At 35.3% G+C, this 18773-nt stretch overlaps 1 protein-coding gene across 2 annotated transcripts; it reads right to left on the minus strand.

The window, feature by feature from the left end:
* Positions 1–8340: 8340 nt before the first annotated feature.
* LOC140327010 (caspase-3-like) lies at positions 8341–15180 on the minus strand. Of its 2 annotated transcripts, none has more exons than XM_072406129.1 (5): positions 13976–15174; positions 12107–12241; positions 10827–10996; positions 9382–9499; positions 8341–8675 (listed from the first exon to the last, which is right to left on the minus strand). In XM_072406129.1, the coding sequence occupies exons 1-5, from the start codon at positions 14031–14033 to the stop codon at positions 8464–8466; spliced, it is 693 nt and encodes a 230-aa protein (XP_072262230.1). In that variant the 5' UTR covers positions 14034–15174; the 3' UTR covers positions 8341–8463. The 2 variants fall into 2 exon arrangements, with proteins under 2 accessions (XP_072262230.1, XP_072262232.1); XM_072406131.1 differs by having other exon boundaries at positions 8560–8692; positions 13976–15180.
* Between the last annotated feature and the right edge of the window lie 3593 nt (positions 15181–18773).

An 18773-nucleotide genomic window follows, 5' to 3' on the forward strand; every position in this document is an offset into this window, starting at 1 on the left:
CACAACATATAAGTATTAAGAATTATGTATTGCTGCTCACATCAGCAAAAATACACTTCACTCTCATTAGGGCCGGTCATTCAAATTGCTTGTAGTTGGTTTTCTCTATTACTTTTCTACATTGAGACAAAATCTGTCACTTTTTAAACTGTAATTTTTAACGTCTTGTGTGTGGCTCTAGGCATGACCAATTCCAGTAACCATTTAGGGGTCAATCGTTTCTTTGCTTCCAAGTGTACATAAGACTCCTTGTCTGATCAGTTTAGAGTTAATATTATGCCCAAAAATTGCTTGTATTCTGAATTCAATATTTTGCTAAATCAATTTGATTGAAAATATAGTATAACCTATAGCTGGCTGAAATCTTACATATGAGAGAACAATTCCTTTTATGACAGTTTCAAAGCTCACACAGAATAATTCGCTGTTACTAGGTACTCAGACGCGGCCAATGCAGAGCTAAATAGGCAGAAAGCCTGCTGGTCTAAAGACGTGAGATTTGGCCCTGGGCCAGAGTTTGACTGATTTAAAGCCTAGATTATTGTTACCAGGGTTCCTCCAGAGGCTGTTAGGGGTACATTGAGCAATTTGTGTCTTTCAGGTCAGTTCATCTGACTCCAATGATTTTTTTTTCTGTAAGGGTGAAATTATTCCCCCTCACCAGCAATGTAAAAGGCGAAATTCTTCCTACTGACCACTACACTAATGTACTGTGACCTGTGCTTATAGTAATTATAGAAGGGGATCCCTAGGACCTGAAAGTTATTTCATGGGTTACCACGTTAGATGAGTAGAGAAAGGCTGGCGTAGACACATTTAAAGCTATTTGTTGTATCAGGAGACTGATGACTAATGTCTTTATACAACCCTCACCTGATAAACCGCCCTGTCTTGCTTCTTTTAATAAATGTAGGTTTTCATATTTTTAGTTTCCATTTCCTATAACTGCTGCTCTGTAACTGTAAATGTACAATACCATTATCAGTTTACTGTATGTTCATTTTCTTTGTGACCTTTTTTTTCAAATTTATTTTTCTATTTATAAAACAGGGGACTTGACATTTCCTCCAACATTCCCTGGTGGTAATCAATTACTGCCATTAAAACACCAGGACTTGGAAGATTCCCACCAGGGAATGTCTGATCCCCTGTTAAAATTTCTTCCTCTCCTAAGTTCTACTGACCACTACAGCTTTTCTTCAGATTTCCATCCACAGCTACCAAACAGACAAAACCACTCTACAAAACAGCCCACTCAGCACTATTTGTGACGCTAGTAATTTATTCTTTATCTGATATATCTTATGCTTTATACCCAGAGCATGATGAATATGCCTTGTGGTGGCAGTATGTCAGGTGCATTTCTATTCACAAAGACTTGACTGGTTATGAAAGTGAAGAAAACATCGGTGGACTGACCTACAACACCTATCTAATGGGGTCAAAGACCTGAAAGAGGAGGTTTAACATATTAAATCTGAATTAATGTATTGCTCTCAACAGATAACACTGCAGTATCATAATATCAGTGAATTTTAAAGACACAAAAGGGATGATGCATCAACTTTAAAAATCAAGGACTCAAACATCTTCAGTAGACTGGTCTGTCCTTCAATCCATCTACAACAAAATTCTAAAAAACATAATAATAAAAAAGAAGTGAAAGGACCCCTTTTTTACTTTTCTTATTAGTTATTGAAGATTTAATTATCACAATATTAGACATAGGCCCACAAGGGCCACAGAATCCTAAAGCTGACCTTGCAGCCCACTTATCTGAAAAAAATAGATTGTGACACAAAAAGTGTTTTTGATTTTATTGCAATGGTTACCAATTGAAAAAATTTTCTTGCAGGACTGATTTTTCATTAACATGCTCCAAAATTGACTTTTAATTCAACATTATTGGTGAATCATTCATAATGTAAATGAACATATTGCATATTATATGATTGGCATGAATCTTATGTATAAAAGCACCATACATTTTATAAAAGTTCAATGGCTCACAGCAGATGCAAGCTCTTTTATTAAGTGCATCTATATCTACACACTTTCAGGTTTTCAACTAATATAATTCACGTAAGGCCTACACTTGTTTGAAGCTATAATAATTCCTGTTATGTGTTATTTCAGGATACTGAATTATGTCCGTACACAGTCTTCATCTATACCCAAGGAAACATAGGTTTTAGATTTGCTTTATATTTGTCAGCTATTCTAACATCCCTGGGTGAGGTCACTCCTCCCAACTTACCTGGATGATCGTCCAATATTTGGAGCATGGCTGTTTGGAATTTTATTTTTGTTCAATCATGGTTAACGTATATTACTAATGAATCCAATTGTTTTGCATTTAGAGAATCAAGACACAGTTCCCTAAAGCAGCACACTCATTGTACCCATAAAAAAACCTCAAAATTGCAAAGTGTGCCCTCTTGTTCTTTGTAATGATCTCAAAGTGAATAATTGGGAACAGCGTTCTCTATACGATCCATTTATATATTTATACAGGGTGATCATATCCCCCCTGAACTTCTCTTCTCAAGGCTAGAATAGATTCAGTTCAGCTAATCTCTCCTGCAAAACTGCACTGGTCATATATTCGTATGTGATTACAAACCACTATTACAATATTATTAACAAACTTTTAATTATGATTATTTGCCATAAAACTCCAGATTACTTCAATAAGGGCATACATCATTTAAAAACCTAGACTCATTTAAAGTTATATTGCTTCCTTATCTTTATTGATTTGTGATACTGAAAATAATGTCATCAAACAACCTTCACCTGCTGAACTGCCCTGCCTTGCTTGAACGGTCTGGAATTTCACATTTTCAGTTTCCATTTCACATAAACGCTGCTCTGTATCTGTAAATGTACATTACCTTTAGTTACTTAATATAATTTCCTTATGGAGCTGCATATTACCATTTAATGGTTTGACAAAATTGGGGGCCCTCACTCCATAACATCTCCATGCGAGGGCCCTGTTGGTCAGATTGACATAGTGTCACCAGTTTTCTATATTCTTTCTTTGTCTATTCTCCATTCTCTCTCTCAGGCTTCATTTGCCATTGCCGCTGTCACCTTTTACCTCTCTTATTTGAGATTTATTACTCATTAATGCTACAGTGTAATTGCTTTTATCAGGATCATTACCCAACTCAGATTTACTATTTACAGACATAGGTTGTATCATGTTTCACTACCGTACCTCATTACATGATAAACTCCTAGGGTCTTAGATTACTACTCTTCCTCTAGATTACTTCTTGGTTAAGTGCTGTCTGTTTATCCTTCACTCTCTCTCTCTCTCTTTCTGAAGCTTCATTTGTCATTGCCACGCTCACCTTTTACCTCTCTTCTCTTTTCTAAAATGCGTTATCTAAATATTTCTCAATACTTAGTAATGCTACAGTATAATTGCACTTATTCCAGAATTATTACACAACTCAGATATACTATTTACAGACATAGGTTGTATCATGTTTCACTTTCCTATCATAAACTCCTAGATTATTTATCTTGCCCTGGTTTTTTTACTCCTGAAATGTAGAGTCTCGATACCTCTTTTATATATTATATGGAACCCCGCTGGTTAAATTAGTTACCGTTATTTGTTGATCCTGAATCTTGGAACTACTGAAATAACTTATTAAAAAAAAGAATCTTATTGCTACTGAAATAACACTTTACTGGTTCTTTTTTTTCTTTTTAAAGGTAATTTGTATTGAATTGTTTTTAGTAATTTATGCAATACAAACATACATTATATACAAAAGGACAAAGAGAAAAAAAATCAAGTTCCTTATAATGATCTTAAGGGGTGACCCCAATCAAAACAATATCCAATAATTAGGGTCAGTGCTATGTATTTCAATCTGTTTGATCACATTCCTAATGTACATTTAGGAAGTTTAATCCATGGGAACCAGTATATCTAAAACTTAGTTATTGTACCTATAACCTGCTATGGTCTGTCTAGTTGCACATAAACAGTGTGCCACCAATAAACTATATTCCATTGGATATTGCTCAATCCCCAAATTAAGCAAAGCCAAACAAAGGGGTAGGTCGTACAATTATTCCTGTCACCTCCAACAACAACTTAAATATCTCATTCCAGATGTATTTTTTACCTTTACAATACCAAAACATTTGGATCAATGAGCCCACTTGGCCACATAACCGCCAACATTGTTGTGATACTGACAAATCATATTTCCCTATTACATATGATGTTCTATACCACCTAAGCAATATTTTGAGGCAGGATTCCCAGTGAGAAATACAGTGTGTGTATTTATAGGCAGATTGAATAACCCTTTGCCAGTGTTATATAACCCTCCCTCATCTAGGGGGGTTATATTCAATTCAATCTCCCATTTTAAAATAGCTGTCATCTAACAAAAATGTTGTTTCCCCTGAAATGCTTGGTAAGCTATTGGAATACCTTTGTTTAGTTGAGATGTTCTCTTAAAAAAACTCACTAATTGTGGTTGTATATATATAGTGATATATATGGATAAGTCCTATGGAAATAGAGTATCTGACATAGAGAGTAAGCATCTGTACGAGACATACCAAATTAATGAAGTTTTTGCTGGAATAGTAGAGTAGAATGACAAGTGTGTATATCTTGAAAAGTATGGAGATTGTTTCCAGTGCCCAATATTGATGTCTTGAATCATATATGAATATACATCAGTTGGTATTGGAAATTCCATGGTTACTGTATTTGTTTTGGTCTTGGAAACCACTCCTGGCCAAACAGAAAAGGCAGCTTGTATTGTTGAATAGCAGGTAGCCCTATTGAAGAATCTATTGACTTTGCCAGGAATAAAGTCGCCAAATATTTCTTCTTACAAAAAGAATGCTCCGTAATAATCCATAATCTGTCAATAAATTCAGTAAAAAATATTGTAACGCAGTCAATACTGATGCTTTATAATAATCATGTAAGTCTGGTAGTCCTAGGCCTCCAGTTTTCTTATTTTTCATCATAACTGCATGTCTAACCCTGGCTTTTCTATAGGCACCATCATCTTAAAAGCCGCCACTAAGCCTACCCAAGTCACTTCCTGTTTAGCCATATTAGGTAAATCTTCCTTTAACTTAGATAGAAGCAGTAAATAGTTTTGTTGAAAAATCAAGTTACTGGGGTATGTTAATTTATACCCCCAGATAAGGTATCTCCTTAGATGCCCATTGGAAAGTAGATTTTACTCTTAGATTACTCATTTTGGCACAGGTCAATTCCAAAGGTAGCGCTTGAGACTTTATATCATTAAGTTTATAGTATGAAAGATTACCGAAATATTTTAATACCTTATGTACTGCAAGAAGAGAAGAGTCTGGATCTTTCAGGGTCAGGATTACATTGTCCGCGTATAACCCTATTTTATGTTGCATGGAATCTATAGTGATGCCCCTTATCTCCTCATGGCCTCTTATAATCTCAGCCAGAGGTTCCATTGCCAAAACAAAAATAATAGGAGAGAGGGGACATCCGTGCCTAGTACCATTTGTTACTGAAAAAGGTTCCGAAAGAATACCTGAGGTCAGAACTTTTAGCTGTAGGATCAGAGTATAAAGCTACGTACACACTTCCAATTATTATCGTTGGTAAACGAACGACGAACGATCCTGCACGATATCTGCGAACGATCGTATAGCACCGATCCTGTACATACAGATAACGACACGATCGTTCGTAGATATTGTACACACAATAGATGCGATCGTTTGAATGATACAGGAAGTTACGTGCACCGCAGGAACGTTCGTTCATCACGCATGCTCAGACCATGGATGATCAATGAACAATCGTACACACGAACGATGGTCAACGATCGTCGTCCAATCCGATCCGCCGGTCCGGTCGTTCATTTCCAACGACTTTCCTCGTTCATCGGCGTCGTTGGTTACTTTTTTTACTAACGATTTTTGCCCAATTGATCGTTCGTCGTTCGTTCGTCGTTCATTTTGAACGATAAAAATTGGAAGTGTGTACGGAGCTTAAGGCTGTAATGGCCTGGAAAATCCATTCATTTAGATACTTTAAAAATAGTACTTTAAACAGATACCTCCAGTGTAGCCTGTCGAATGCCTTTTCCGCATCTAAAGCAAGAACTACAGACGGGATCCTATATATTTCAGCGTATGTCATAATATTTAACATGCAACAAGTACCGCCACTTGTTTGGGTTTTTATCAAAGCTGGTAAAAGTTTATGAAGTCAATTAGCTAATAGTTTCGCATATATCTTAATGTCCGTATTCAATAGTGAGATTGGGCGAAAGTTTGGAGGTGAAACTGGGTCCTTCCCAGGCTTAGGGATGGTAACAATAGTGGCCTGAAACATTTCAGAAGGAAATGCACTAGTTTTAGAAGCTTCTTGAAAAACAGAAAAGTAAGGAGCCAATACTTCCCAAAACGCTTTATAATATTTGCCTTGTAAACCATCCGCTCCTGGTGTTTTACTTGGCGGAAGCAACCTGATAACTTTCTGTATCTCCTCTAATCGAAAAGGTGAATTAAGCTGTTTTATGGTCACTTTAGACACTTTAGGTAGTTCCAACTTCTCTAAAAGTTTCTCAGTCCCATCTATTTTTTGGTTGGTACACAAGCGAATCTTCCTTAAGATTATAAAAAACCGTGTAGTATTTCCAAAATTCTTGTGCTTGTTCATAAGTTTATTATTAGTTCCAGCTTTAAACACAAATACAGTTTTTGAACGTTGCACTCTATTCTTAAATTTAGCAGCCATAAGTTTGGATGGTTTATTACCCTGTATATATTGTTTTAACTGTAAATTTTGAATAATTTGTGTATGGTTGTGTAGTAAAAGTAATCATAGTTCTTGTCTACAATTGAACAGTTGTTCTGTCAATTTACCAGTAGGATTAAATTTATGATCGCTTTCCAAAGTATGAATAGTTTTAAAGATCTTTTTATCTCTGGACGCCAATTGAATCAAAATACCTCTTGTGTACGCTTTATGGGTGTTCCACATTAAAAAGTGATTTACATCTGGAGTATCATTAAATGAAAAAAACATTTACATTTTTACGTATTTGAGCAGAATGTTCCAAACGTAAAAAAATCTCGGATTACCTGCCAGATCCTAGGGGATATTGTATGATATTGGTCTTGCACACTTAGAATCACTAGAGCATGATCTGTCCAGGTAATTTTGTCTATTTCTATCCGATAGATTTTCCCTAATAAGCTCATACCTGTTAAAAACATATCTATACGGGAATATGAATTATGTGAGGCTGAATAATAATTTTTTTTTCCAATGCATGAAAGCATCGCCATACATCATATAGATTAAATTGCTCCAAAAAATGTTGCAAAGTAATCATTTTATATTGCTTTATTACTGAGACATCAAGCTGTGCATCAGAAACTGCATTGAAGTCCCCACATATCAAAAGATGTCCCTTCTGCACCTGTTAAACTGTTATTACTGATCCCAAAAACCTTAAATGTCCAGTATTAGGGAATAAAAAATATTCACTAGTGTAAATTGTACATTATTATACATTATTGATATTGCATGTTAATATGATATACCTAGTCGGGGGGTCTATGATGCTCTCATGCAATTGGAATGCTACAGACTTGTAAATAGCTATAAGTATCTCTTTACTTTTCTTCTCTGTGTTAACCATAAAAATATGTGAAAACGTTTAAGGGTACATTTAGGAGGGCTAGACACCCAAAAATGTGTTTTCTGTGCACATATAATATTGCATAATTTACTGTTTCTAATTTTGATAAAATTAAACATTCAAAGATAAATAATTGTAGTGTTATTTATACCTTAGCAAATTTGTGTTCCCCTTTCTTTTAAATTCTCAGTTTAGTCTAATGGATATGAAATCTGCATCTGCTGCAAGGTACAGGTATTTCTAGTTTAAATGTATTACTATAGGTTGTTTATATTTTTTTTTATTGTTTTTAACTATGATTTAGAACATTTTTACATTGTTGGGAACATTGATGAATGTTGATTATCATGAAGCAAAATAAAGTAATTAATCTTCTTTTGTTAAGAATAAATATTACGAGTGTATCCAACAGGTGGATCGCAAAGGCAACACAAGTGGATTGTGGAGCCCTGCCTTTAAAAATAAATTCTATTGTGCACAGGAGTTATTAAGTCCAAGTTTTTATTGTTGGTAGATCATTTTGACTTGGTCATTTAAAAAATAGCTTGCCAGCCAAAAAAGTGTGGGTACCCCTGCTTTGGACACACAGACACAGTAGACAGAAATACTACCACAAGATTAGTACAGCCATCCGTCATTTAAAGAAAATTGGTTAACTGTTTAATTTATTTTAATGAAGAATATATGAAAAAAGACAATTCACTGGACGGGGTAGAACAGGTACAAGGGGTGAAATTAAACAGAATGCAGGGAAAAAATAATTTTCTTAGAAAAATTATAGATAAAGATCTTTGGTTAGTGTGCTGACAAAACAAGGCATTTCCTTCCATTGGTGTTCTATGCTTGCTACATAATGGAATGCAACAGAATGGTTTACACGTGTTAAAATCTGCAACAGTTCATATTTTTTGGAGTACTTTTTCAGCATCTCACACAGCGTCTGAATAAAACAGGAGCCCTTTTCTGGGTTTCTATATGCCACATATCCTGTAGAGAGAGGAAACCTATTTAGATCATTACACCAGCTTTGTCTTAAAGGTAAACAGAATGAATAATTATAATTTTAATGAATTCTATAATGAAGTTTAAAAAAAAACTCTAACTTTAACTTTTCAGTCTATATCAGCTGACACAGTATTGTGTCTATAACAGCCAACTGCATGAACCCTATTGGGCTGCCTGTACTTCACCTCTGGAATCTCAAGGGTCAGTCTACTCAAAACTAAAGCTTTAGTTTCTGCTACCTAAAATGGTCATTATACCACCCCATTATACCACCCCATTATACCACCCCACATTATACCAACCCATGCAAGTGCACAGTCAAATACATGTATGCAAAAAAAAACTGACGAGGGAAATGTGTTTGTAGGTTTAGTGAATTTATGTATTCTATTTTATATAATATTTTAAATTATTATGGTCTCAAAACAGGCATATAAAATATCACCTATCAGACTAAAAATCAGACATTTACACTGTATGCCATTTTCTTTAACCATCAAGCTAAACAAGGAGTCAGTTTGTGCCAAAGGGTGGTAAAATGCTTCTAGCTATATTTTAGTGAGTTTTTTCCTAGAGTATAGTATAGAATAGTTTGTTTTCTAGCAAGCAAGTTGGCTGCACATGTGTAATATTTCAGGACAGCTGCATTGTAGACACAGTATGGAGAGCTGCATTGATAAAAGTTTACCTAGGGGTGTAGAGTAATGGCAGAGAAAGTCGGCTTCCACTGGAATCTTATATTCGTTTTTCTTGACAGCAGTGGAGTAAGTAGTCACGCCGCAATCACGTTTCTCTCCTCTGCACGCCTTTTATAAAAAACACAACACAACAGTTGAATTATACCTTGTATGATATATTTTATTTGCACTACACTACTGGTCCTCTAAATTAAACCTGACTTCTTGGTTAACTCCTATGGGTGATTCATTTTTATGGAAACAACAATTTACAGGATAGGAGGTAGAACAGGGACAAAGAATGCAGTAAAAAATATTTTTTCTTAGAAAAATTATACATAAAAATATTTGCTAAGTGTGCTGACAACACAAGACATTTCCTTCCATTTGTTTTGTGCTTCTATTCAGAGAAGGAGGGGGAAGGATGAGCATGACCCCACTGCGCCATTATATATTAGTATAACAATAGCAGTTGCTAGTAATCCAACAAGGTGAATGCTAATGTTTTCCTTCAGGATGCTTTGGGACACTGGGACACACTCCAGATTTTTGTCAGAGAATATAAAATAAAACAAAATGCGTTGGTTATACATTGTTTATCTTTGTAAAGTCCCCATTTTTTTCTTTAAAAAATATGTATTTTACTTTTATAATGGAAAACTTAGATGAAGTCATTTGTATCATTATGGAAAATTGCAAAACAATTGTGGTAAAACAATAGGTGTTTTGATCTTTGGGTGTTTCAATATTTTTACAGACTCTAACCATAAATAACACTTTATGGAGTTTTGCAATATAAAATAAATAAAAAATGATCATACAGGCACAAGAGGTTTGTATTTTTTTATAGTGAGAATAGTTTTATAGTTTATATTGATACATTGGGCCTAATTTATTAAAGCTCTCCAAGGCTGGAGAGGATACACTTTTATCAGTCAACTTGGGTGATCCAGCAAACCTGGAAAAAAATTTCTTAAAAGTTATTAGCTATTTGTTAGCAAATGTTTTAAATCCTGGACCACATTCATTGCAGGCTTGCTGAATCACCCATGTTCACTGATGAAAGATTGTCGATATCTTTCCCGAGCCGATTATCAGACGAGAACGTAGCCTTACTCTAGCCAAAAAAGAAAAATGTTGATCAGCGTTGACAAGAAATCATTGTTTCTGATTCTGACCTTGTTTGTGGAGTTGTGGAGTACAGTGTGATTACCCAAATCTATGGATCCATTGTCAAGTAGTTATATATAATTCGAAGTCAAGCTAAAGTTGTTTTATTCCACCCCATCAGATTAAAAATCTTTCTCACATTTTATAGGGCAAAAAGACAGCATAACCTTGCCAACCAATGAATAACACACTGCTATGTTTGCTTTGTTTGGCTTGTTATCACCTCCAAAATGAGAAATACACAAAGAAAGGTCATAACACATGCATATAAAAATAGAAGGAATACCTGAAAAAAGAAAAGTTTTGGCTTTCCAACAAGTCCTTTACATTCTCTGAATTTGCTAAACAGATTTTCTACTTCGACAATGTCATCAAAACAGTGAAATCTCCCCTCTTCTCCATGGCTTAATACCACAAAAACAAAGCAACTCCACTGACTGGCATCAGGCTGGGCAGCTAAATAAAGGATAAAATACATAAATAAACACTACTAAATACATAAATAAAACTATATTAATAAAAGGATAGAGAAGAGACCAACAAACAATATCAAGAAAAAACAGACTGATTTATTTAAAACAAGCCTTTTGGGTAAAAAAAAAAAAAATTGTAATGCTGATCAAGAGCAACATTGTGCTATAATGTCATGTATGTAACCACAAATAGACATCCTGTTTGCCGGTAGTAGTGGGGCATCAAGATGGTTGGACATCTCTATTGTTCCCTCTTAACATAGTGGTGCTGGCAGCCATGACCAACAGGAACATACCTCTGATCATTCATGTCCAAGGCCATTGCTGTCTCATTGGTGCCACACAGTTGATGAGATGTGCCAGCTTGATAGATCACCTTCCTGTGTTTATGGGCTCATAATTGGTTATCCAGTTGGATGAAACTTACATGTCAAAAACTAATCATGTGTCACACCCAGGTGTCACGGTCCCAGGTGTCACGGTCCCTTCCGTGACTGAAGTTTGAGGATCTGCCAGACAAGCTGCATGTGAGATTATCTGACAGTCTTTTTGTTTTTACTTGTTTCTGTGTTGTTGTTTGTAATGAATGGTAAACTTTGCAACAAGTTATTTGGACAAGATTATGGACAAAAAATATTTTTGATGATGAACATATTTCCCATTAATTGTACAGATGTCATAAAGACAGAAAACTAGATGAAAAATCTTTAATGAGGCTACGGGCACAAAATAAAATCCTATCATAAATTTGAACGCCTCCCTACTTTATCCAAAAAGTTAGATATTAATGAGAACCCAATGTGCTGTAATGTGCCAAGAAATGTTTCGGTAATTTTAGAATGCTGCCTTGTGTGTGTCATCAGGAGCACCCACTAACCTTAATATATTTCTGAGAACACAAGAATAAAATGTATGTAGCACCCTTCAAGATATATATATATATATATATATATATATATATATATATATATATCTTCATAGGCATCACATGTTTTTTTTGTGTGTTTTCAGAAATATATTAAGTTTTAGGGGGCTCCTGGTCTCAGAAACATTTGTACACATTAGAGGACTGGTGATGAGCAGTGACACTAACCTTCGTTTAGTACTTCGACTATTTCCTGATGTGTTGCATTTTTCTTAATCTGTACTGTGAATCCAAGACTTTCAAAGACTTCTTTCAGTGAATTTGCATCTTTATCGGTACCTTTTCGATTGTCAAGTTTTTGGCCTTAATAAAGAAATAAACATAAAAAATAACCACCTAGCTAGAGAAAAGTTGTGAACTTTTAGTTTTAAATATTAAAATAGATGATATTATCCTCTAAAGGTTTCTGTTAAGGAAATCAATCAGCAAAGTGACTTCAAGTAGAAATTCAGATAAAACAATGTTTTTTAGTATTTGGCACAGTAGGAAAAAGTTCCTGTTTTATTGCTGTTTTATATGCCACCATTGGGAAAACCTAACTTCACACTTTGCTGTGTGGGAGTGGAAGAATCTCACCGATTGGGACACAAACAGCAATAGAAATGTTAAACCTCTGTTAGTCTATTTTTGCCATCTGTGCCCCATGTGGTCAACCAAGTATTAATATTAGGGACTCAGCAATAACACTCGCCAGAGGTTTTACCCTTTACTTACTCCATCTAAAAAAAAGATGGGACAAATTTTAGCAAACATAATGAAAAGAACATTAATAGTAACATACATTTGATACATCACAGAACAGAGTCTTTATTGTTTCCATTTTAAATTACTCCATCAAATGAATTCAGCAGAACAAACAGTGGTTACATATATTAAAAAATGTTATTTTAAACAGTAAGGGACCAATAAAAAAGACTTACATTAAGCATTTTAGTGTGGTCCCATGTTACCAATGTGTCCCACATTATACTTAGTATCTGCAATGCTACAGAACAATTTTTACCATATTAGTAATTGTGAAATACTGCTGAAATGCTCTTGGGACACAGTCAGAGACATTGTTATTGAATTTGCTATAGGAGACAGAGAATGTAAACCTAAAATCTCAGAATTTGTTACAACTACAGTATAAGTAGTTCTATCAGAATGGGGGGAGAGGGGTTAAGAATAACCAACCCTTTCGTGTAACTTGAGTTCATTCATGGTGCTGCCAATCAGGGAGCCTGCTTTTACTTTAATGCTTTATTGAAAAGTGACTTTATGATTGCAAAAGGTAAAACAACTTAATACAGATATTCTTTTTCAGTCATATTTCAGCCCTAAAATATTCCTGTTTTGTAAAGTGATGCCTATAATGTGTTACCAAATCATGTGCCAATGTACATCCTAATAGAGAGGGGTGTCTTTTTTTATGTTATTTTTAAAAATAGAAACAATTTTCATTCATTTTAACTTCAGTGCAATCACTGACAATCCCCTTATATAATAGAAGTGAACTTAGGATGTCCAGGATCAACTGAACGGTCTGCACTGGCATCTGCCACAGATGTAGCAGAAACTTTTGCTAATCTGATTCTTTATCCATCTAGAGCCACTAGGATTTAATGATCTGTGAACCTGAAATTTTTTTAGAGCCTGGAAAATCACTTCTGGGTTTATCCCATAGAGGGGAAGTAGTCACTAGATTTCCACTATTCCAGGTCTAGTCCTGGGCTCCAGGGAAAATATCTATAGAAATACATAAAGTAATAAAAGTAGCTTAGAAGAGGGCATTTGCAGGGGCAGATTAACCGGAAGGCTGCAAGGGGGAAGTCAAATTGGCAATGTGGGTTTATGGGGGCTTTGTCTTCCCTCCATTATGTGACTGATAAATAGAAAGTTGTCTCTTCTAGAATACAGCAGGTCCTGAGACACCAGGGTATGTTTAATATAGTTTGCAGACTACATTCATCACTTTTCTAATGTCCCTATTAAGCTAATTGTATTAACATTATAGCACACTTTGAATGTATAAAAAATACATTACTGATTACTTACTAGGATCAAATGTTTCCATATTTATAATGACACATTTTCCTTTCTTTAAAGAATCCATTTTATATCTGTATTTTATGCTTTCTTCAAGGTCTGCCTCGCTTGCAGTGGATATATCGTCCCTGCTCAGGAATAAGTAATACTTTAATGTTAGGTCTACTAACAATCATCCTATGTACATCATATTCAAAGTGTAACAAATACAATTGGATGAGACAAAGATCATTAGTACGGTTTTATGCATCCATAGAAAGAATAAAATAATCAAAATATTGTATGTGACTTTTTTTTTTTAATTGTGTGTACTAGTTTTTTTCTAGTGTGTGTGTTTGTTGAAAGTGACTAAAATTGATATGAATATGACTTGTATGTACGGATTTATGAGAGTTATGTTTCTAGAAGTTTAGGTAATCTTAGTTGAAGGACCAACCAGAGCTGCTATAAGGATTGTGATGCGGAGTCAACTGGATCTTGGACATTGAAGAAATGGAGGTATTGGTATGTGATGATTGTTTACTTTGAATTTGCATAAGGTTTAGGTTTATTATTTTGTTTGAGTGTATGTTATGTAGGAAGAATTGTGGAATTACGTAATGTGAGTTCAGCTCTACATTTTGATGCAAATTTTTTAGAGGGACAAAGAGGAATGTAAGAGTAATTTATATATGTTTAGTGATGTATTAATAAGGCCATATTGTAAGTGCCACTCAAACACTTAAGTGATACCTACACTTATCACAGCCCTTGTATAAATCATACAATAGGTTACCCCCCTATGCCCTTTTGCCATGTAGAGCAATGCATATGTTAGTTTCAACTTCATCAGTCACGTATATAGTGTTTATTTTTTCATCTAAACTAGGAACCTGTATTAGTACAATGTGTAGAGACTTAAGACATTAATATTATCAAGTGCGGCAGAAGCATGTAAATTCAAAGTGGGTATTAGACTTGCTCACGTTTAAATTAAGTAAGAGAGTTAATGAGCATGAATGAAATATGTAATTAGATGTAACCTGTTGGTAAACCGTGTTAATGTATGTGTTACAACAATACAGTTACTACATTAATTATTGAGAAATACTCCAAAACGGTATCGATAAATTTCCAGTATCCATGTGGAGTAATGTATGAATGTTGGATGAACGGGTTCCTGACTCGGAGTTCTCTTTCTTGGGCTACCTTATGTTTGCAAAGAAGTTACCTCCAGAGGAATGCTGTCCTCTGCCAGAGGGTTACCAAGGATGGTCATTGCTTATCTACCCCCCCCCCATGACCCCAAATTTATTGATGATCCCATTATTATTGGATCTGCAGAATAAACTAGTTATAGTCCAGTGTCTCTGGAATAACAGTCATTCCAACGTTGCAGTGGTGTTTGGGAACAGGGTATTGAGTTTGGTAAATGGTTTTGTAAGTACTTTTGTAAAGTGTTATATATATATAAAATGGTCAATGTTTCCATTGTTCACTGCGCCTTGATAAAACTTTTAGATGCTGTTCTTTAATAACAATAACAACAATAAAAGATTTCTCCATAAAATAATTATTTCAATGTGAAATACTATTAAAGCGGAAATCCCCAGGAAGATCTAAAAGGCACATTGTACTGCAGCTTTGTTATTATTAATACATGATGTCATGTAGTTAAAAATAAAGTTAATGGTTTCTATTGTTTTCATTTATTTTACAAACCTCAGTGGAAATCTATTGGTTTAGCTTACTAGGTATAGAACAGCAAATCAGAACATGCAAATAGAACAGTTTAACATGTGTAAAGTGTACCATAATTATTTTTCAATGTCTCTATTCCTAATTCGTTGTACACCTCTAATTGGCTGTATTTAATTTTTGTTTTTTTCTTTTCACTAATCTTTAATATGTATATGTACATTGTTTTCACTGTTGACTACAATACAATTATTAGAAAAATAGGGCTATGAAAGTAAAAAGTACTTGACCTAGTGTTAGCATATTGCAATCCCAATTAAATTGCCAACAAGTCCTATTTGTACTGGCCAGTTGGAAACATGCATACTAGGTGGAAGCCCTGGATGTCCCCAGTAAAAAGAAAACAAGTTTACAATAGCATGTTACAAGAGAATGGCTACAGTGCATCAGTAACTAGAAGGGCTCTATTTATAAAAAAAGGGAAACCAGACATTCCCTCGTGGGAATCTTCCAGGTTCATGTGTTTCAATGGCAGCAATTGCTTCCTACTAGGGAATGTCAGATAACATAAATATATGTATTGCTAATATAAATACAAGCGTCAGCAATATAAACATAAGTATCAGTAATAAAAACTTGAAAAGCACAATTACTGTGTACTATTTGCAGAGGTCCTTATTGTTCTGCTTTTATATTTCCATACAACAGTCCCTTGGTGCACAGCCATGCATGGACTGGTGTCTACCCACTACCTTCCACCATACACTAAAGAGATTGAATTCACCGACAGTCATGTTAGGTGAGATAGGAAGAGTTCCCTGGAAAAAAAAAGGAAAGGAAGGAAAGAGAGATACTTCCCGAAAATCCTAAAATATTTAAAAAGGAGAGACAGGTTACAGACCTGGAACATTAAGGAACAGTCTGTGAAATAGAAAAAAAAGAGACACAGATTTGCCCAACTAAGAGACAGTCCTGGAGCAGTGAGTGAGAGTGAGAGAGAGAAAGAAAAAAACAGAAAGAATGAGAAATTTAGGGGAGCCCCTTTGGGCACATACTATAAAAAGATAGACTTCAAAAAGTAAAAACAAGTTCTTAAAATGCAAATGTTAATGGCCACTGTAACATTTCTAAATGATATAAAAAAAGGAATTACAGCAGCACTATAGTCATATTAGTGTCATATTTTCTAATTTATATTTAGGGATACCTATTTGTATTTGCTTTAACACATAGGTATCCCTAACTTAAACTTACTACTTGTACCAGAATAACAATTTACATAAAAAATGTGTCTGTGTGTTCTCAGCTCACCTGTAACAGAAATCTGAATCTCCTTCTATGGTGTCCAGAATGTGAGTGAGAGCAGGAAACAAGTTTTATAATAGTCCATGGAAATAAGGGGTGGAGGCTGGGGATAGTCACTAGTGTCTATGACTGTCCTGAGGCTATTAAACATGAAAACTACACTTGTTCACAAAATATAATACTATGTATACATATCTAGTAGTGTTTAACCATTTCTTGAGCACATAAATTCATTCACAGGGATCAGAATATTTAAATAGATACCAGGACTGCATTGGACTTCTTATATTTTGAGTGCAGCACTAAGCATTTAAAAAATACACATTTCTTTCATGTGGTTGCAATTGGGCCTGGACATGGGAGGGTAACCTCATTTTGAGGGTGACAAAGTTTGGAAATAGTTTGTACATCTGAATACAAAACTATTCTTGCTGTGTTTTTAAAAGTCTGAAGCAAGTTTGAAAAGATGAGTTTTGAACGCTTTTTAAATGAGCAGAAAGTAGGAGCAAGCTGAATAGGATGAGGAAGACCATTCCAGAGATTCGGGACAGTTCTAGAAAAGTCTTGGAACCATGCGTGTGATGAGGGTATGAATGATGAACTCATTACTGGGTCAATGGAGGACAGAAGAGAACGGCTAGAGGAGTATTTTTCTCTCAGGTCAGAAAGGTAAGTGGGACAAGAACTGTGGAGGGATATGAAGGCAAAGCACAGGAGCTTGAATTTTATCCTAAGGTGAAATAGAAGTCAGTGAAGAGAACTACAAAGAGATGCAGCAGGAGCGGAGGGAAGGATGGATGAGTCTGGCTGCAGCATTCATGATAGATTGTAGAGGAGAGAGTCGGATTAGTGGAATACCAGAGAGGAGGAGGTTAGAGTAGTCCAGACGAGAGATGATAAGAACGTGTACAAAGAGCTTGGTGGTCTCTGGGGACAGGTAGGGGCGGATTTTGGAGATATTGTGCAGGTGAAAGTGAAAGGACTGGAAATGTTCTGAATATGGGGGGTAAATGAGATTGCACAATCGAAGGTGAGGCCAAGGAGGCTATGAGACTACTGAGTGAGGAGGTGTACAGAGAAAAGAGAACCGGTCCAAGGACTGACCCTTGGGGAACACCAACAGGAAGGAGAATAGGAGAGGAAGAGTTACCATTGAAGGAAACATGAGAACGGTCAGACAGATAGGACGCAAACGAAGAGATAGCAGTGTCACCGATATCAACTGAGTTTACGATTTTGATTAGAAGGGGGTAATCAACTGTCAAAAACTGAGGAGAGATCAAGGAGAAGGAGGAAGGAAAAATTGCCTTGTGACTTAGCTCTGATGAGGTAATTGGCCACTTTAGTAAGGGCTGTGTGATACAGTGTGATGCAGCTGGTCAGTATGGATGTGTGAATTTTGTGACAATAATGGAACAACACTGAAAGTCATGTTGTGACTATTAACATAAACAAGTTATCTGAGTCACACTGGAAATATGTTCAAAAAATATGGTGGTCGATATGCCCGACATTGCACAGTTTTAGAGAACAGGCTGTGTTGGTTGTGCAATTTTAGAGAATAGCCTGTGTTAAAAGAGGAGAAGAGATTTTTCACTTTGGGAATCTCACTCAGATGTGTTGTCTAGAGGCGTGTGAAAGTTCCCAGATCTTCAATTGCGTTTGGGCTGAAGTGTACAAAGAGCAGTGAATCTGATGCAATATCTGGTGATGTATTGATTCACTTTAACAGCATTGTATTTATATGTATATATCTATTTTACTTTATTCATGTGCTGAAATAAAACAATTTAATGTAATTTGCAATTGATAATGTTTTATTGGG

Source organism: Pyxicephalus adspersus, chromosome 3 (assembly GCF_032062135.1).
Source record: "Pyxicephalus adspersus chromosome 3, UCB_Pads_2.0, whole genome shotgun sequence".
Lineage (NCBI taxonomy): Eukaryota > Metazoa > Chordata > Amphibia > Anura > Pyxicephalidae > Pyxicephalus > Pyxicephalus adspersus.

Coding starts and splice junctions, on each gene's coding strand:
- LOC140327010 (XM_072406129.1), bottom strand. CDS start 14,033: ATGGATTCTTTAAAGAAAGGAAAATGTGTCATTATAAATATGGAAACA. Junction 12,242..13,975: donor TATGGAAACATTTGATCCTA/GTAAGTAATCAG, acceptor TTCTTTATTAAG/GCCAAAAACTTGACAATCGA. Junction 8,676..9,381: donor CCATTACTCTACACCCCTAG/GTAAACTTTTAT, acceptor CTCTCTCTACAG/GATATGTGGCATATAGAAAC.